This window comes from Lathyrus oleraceus, chromosome 5 (assembly GCF_024323335.1).
Source record: "Lathyrus oleraceus cultivar Zhongwan6 chromosome 5, CAAS_Psat_ZW6_1.0, whole genome shotgun sequence".
NCBI classification, from domain to species: Eukaryota; Viridiplantae; Streptophyta; class Magnoliopsida; order Fabales; family Fabaceae; genus Lathyrus; species Lathyrus oleraceus.
Window position 1 is genome coordinate 216,266,815 of NC_066583.1, and position 3,974 is coordinate 216,270,788.

The window sequence follows — 3,974 nt, forward strand, 5'->3', positions numbered from 1 at the left end:
TTAGTACTCATTATGCCACATACCTGCACAATATATATTTATATATTTTAATTTATATTATTATATAAAAATAAATATCAATCAATTTTTAAAAATACATCAATTTTAAACTACTACATATTTAAAATAACTGATCATTTATTTCATAATTCAACAATAAATTTTTTAAATATTTTCAAAATTTTAAAATAATATGATATTTTATACTTGATATATTTATTTTTATTAGAAATGCGGATAATGGATACGGAAGAGAGTATTTACATACCCATAGAATATAGACACGGATGCCAATTTCGATACCCAATCAAGTATGGACTCGAGTACAATTTTTTTTAACTGTAGGTATAGGGACGGGTACAACATTATCCAAACTCTGTCCATTATCATACCTACATGAACACATAATCATATTTCCGCAATGGACTATCTAAAAAATCAATTAAATAATAATTAAAATAAAGAAAGCACTAAATACATAGATAACAAATTTAAATCAAAATAATAGATTTAAATCTTCATCTTCATCTTATTATTTATTAAATACATTTAAATTTATTTTATTTTTTAAATTTCGATATCACATTTTAAATTTTTTATTATTTTTCCATATAATAATTTTCTTTAAATTTATTATATTTGATAATCTTTTCAAATTATACATTATCATCTTTACATTTTTATAAAATATTATATGATATTCTCGGATTAAATACTTATATTTTAATATTGAAATTGTGTTCGATTTATAAATAATAAATAGGATGAATTTATTGTAAAATTACAATTATAAAAAGAAAAAATTGTTTTAAATATCTCATCTCCCTTTCAACCAAACATATAGCATGTAATTATCATTTCTCTCCTTCCCTTTCATATTTTAAACCATTCATAAATATAATTAAAATCTCCCCACCCTTCCCATTACTTCCCCTCTTTTAATAAAAATATATCTCTCATTCTCCCTCCCTTCAACCAAACTAAGTATAAAACATTCTAAATCTCATGGAGATCATATTCCTATTAATAATTATTTTGATCCGAAAAATAAACGATTAAAAATTAAAGAATTAATACATATTGTTTTAAATAAAAAACAAAAATAAACCTAAAATTAAAATATGATAATAAAAGAGTGCAATGCTATACGAATATGTACGTATATGTCCTTTTTTTTTTAGTGAATACAAAGAGGTTAATGATGTTCCAAATTAATTTTATGGTATATTTTTTAACGATATTTTATAAGACAAATGTAAACAAAGATTTTATTGAATAATAGAACATCAAAGGGTTACATAAAACACTGATAACCATAATTAATTATAGATAAATGAAACATGTGAATCTTAAGAATGACCCACAATTTAGTGGAAACACATAGATATAACAATCACTTTTTGATTAAAAAAAAGAAAAAAGAGCATGGAAAAATAAAACTTGTTTTCTTAGTAACATGTGGGGATTTAAATGGACACACTACGGAGCAAAATAGTGTCGATGGTAATTCCAGGTCCCAAACCGAGAAGTACACCCCATTCAAGTCCCTCCCCTGTTGTGCCATATCCTTCATCTTTTGACTTTCTCCTCATCTCATCCATGACGAATAATACAGTCGCACCTGTCATATTACCATATTCGCTTAGTACATACCTACTAGCTTGCAATTTTTCTGACTTCAAGTCAAGTTTTGCTTCAATTTTGTCAAGAATGGCTCGTCCACCTGGGTGTGCAACCCAAAAAATGGAATTGTAATCCGAAATATTCAAAGGTTGAAAGGCCTTAACAAGAGCTTTTTCAATGTGTTTTGAAACAAGGTTAGGAAGATCCTGTTCAAGATATAATATCATTCCTACTTCTCGAAGGTCACCTTTAATATATCTTCCGCTATCTGGAAGGATGGTTTGTGCAGTCCATACCAATTCAAACAAAGGGTTTTCAACTTTTGGCAATGGGTCTGAACCAATAATCACAGCTGCGGCACCATCTCCAAACAATGCCTGTCCCACAAGACCATCAATATGAGTTTCACTAAGTCCAGAGAAAGATAATATCCTCATCTCCGCACAAACCAATAACACACGGGAATCTTTGTTGTTCTCAACCAAATCTTTAGCTAAACGAAGTCCCATTGCACCAGCATAACAACCTTGTTGATACATCATATAACGCTTTACATCTGGGCTTAGGCCTAAAAGGTTTGTGAGCTGAAAGTCAGCACCAGGCATATCCACACCAGCTGAAGTACAAAAAATGAGATGAGTAATCTTGGATTTAGGTTGACCCCATTCCTCGATAGCCTTTGTTGCAGCTTCTTTTCCCAACTTTGGTATTTCCACAATTACTATCTCTAGTTTGGTATCCAATGTAGGTTTCCTAAACTCACAAAAACTCGGATTCTTCTTCAAAATATCTTCGGTTAAATGCATGTATCGTTTCTTAATCTTAGTTTTATCACCTGATAAAAAAACATATAAAAATATAGAAAAGACGCTAGCAATGTATATTAAAAATAAACTCAAAATATATTATAAACATGTTACATATGCGCTGAAATTTTTCTTTGAGCTCCGTCTTATGTTCACTGTTTGTGACGCGGAACAAAAAATCCGGATATGTGCTCTGATACACACAGTTTGGAGGATTAGCAGTGCCGATTGCTAACACAGTGGCAGTGCCTCCAGCTCTTTGTGCTTGGCGGATCTCATCAACTGTCGTCATCTTAACTATCTTAACTGCACAAAAGAGAAAATTAAATCATGGGATATTACTAATGTAAGCTTTAGAATGTTGATAGTGAGCACACGTACTAGTAGTAGCTAATTAGCTTGCAGAGTAATAAAAGGAAAGATTTGGTGTGTGAGAAATTGTTGTTTGGGGTATGGTGTATATATAGCCTGACTTGCTGCTTGAATAGAAGGAAATGTGGTTGGTTTATTTAATTTAGATACCAAATAAGTCTTTTCCCTCATAATTCTTTATTTTAATAGTCACTTATTGATCTTATAATTTAAATATCACAAAAAATACACTTTTAAATATTTTTTAAATTATTTAAATATATTAAAATAATTTATGACAAAAAACAGAAAAAGAATATATAATTTAGTTTTTAATATTTTTTTATTCTCAAATGTAGTTCATTTTGGTTTTTTAAATTAAAAATTATTCATATAAATTATTCATTTTTTAAAACGTACAATTTCAAGACGACATTAACATCAATTTATAAAAAATTTGCACCAATTAAAAAAAATTAGCATTATACATTTTATAAAATTAAAAAATTAATACATATTATTTTAAATAAAAGACCAAAATAAACCTAAAATTAACGTATGATATTAAAAAGAGTACCCTGCTATACGATAGTAGATATTTTCAACGAATAGCACTAAATGACTTTGTCTCAAAATAGACAACAATATATTCCATGATGTTATAATTAAGGGTTCCGAAAATGGTAAGAGAGACAATAATATGAAAACGAACAATATTGTAACTTGCATTTTTCAAACGGAGAAAATGTGGGCCAGCTCTTATCTATACAATTTATTCACGTGATGCTTTGCCGACAATTTTTGGTGACATGCACTCATCTTGGTGGGTTTTGATTTTGTTGCCGCTACTTTAACCACCCATTCTTAGGATTATATGAATAGAATTTTGACTTTTTTTTATTGCCTTGCCTTATTTTTTAAATTTTATTCTCAATATATCCTATTTTGAAAATTAATTTTCAGAATGTCCTACTTTATACCTTTGTCTCGCCCATTGAAACGACGAATTACTGAATCATATAAATTTGCAGTATTGACTTGTCCATTGGTTGGACGAGTACTGCCAAAACTTTTTCCCCATGCATGAACTCGACCAATGGATGGCCGAGTGAATGAAGTGATTTTTTTTTGTTTTTTAAATTAATTCAATAGATTTAATTAATGAATATTGTTTTTAAATAATATAGTTATTTC

The 3,974-nt window shown here is 28.7% G+C and overlaps 1 protein-coding gene across 2 annotated transcripts; it reads right to left on the reverse strand.

The window, feature by feature from the left end:
* Positions 1 to 1,240: 1,240 nt before the first annotated feature.
* LOC127083030 (chalcone synthase 1B-like) lies at positions 1,241 to 2,947 on the reverse strand. Of its 2 annotated transcripts, none has more exons than XM_051023257.1 (3): positions 2,811 to 2,947; positions 2,544 to 2,735; positions 1,241 to 2,458 (listed from the first exon to the last, which is right to left on the reverse strand). In XM_051023257.1, exons 2-3 carry the CDS (start codon positions 2,719 to 2,721, stop codon positions 1,467 to 1,469), a joined length of 1,170 nt encoding a protein of 389 aa, XP_050879214.1. In that variant the 5' UTR covers positions 2,722 to 2,735; positions 2,811 to 2,947; the 3' UTR covers positions 1,241 to 1,466. The 2 variants fall into 2 exon arrangements, with proteins under 2 accessions (XP_050879214.1, XP_050879212.1); XM_051023255.1 differs by having other exon boundaries at positions 2,544 to 2,726; positions 2,811 to 2,862.
* Between the last annotated feature and the right edge of the window lie 1,027 nt (positions 2,948 to 3,974).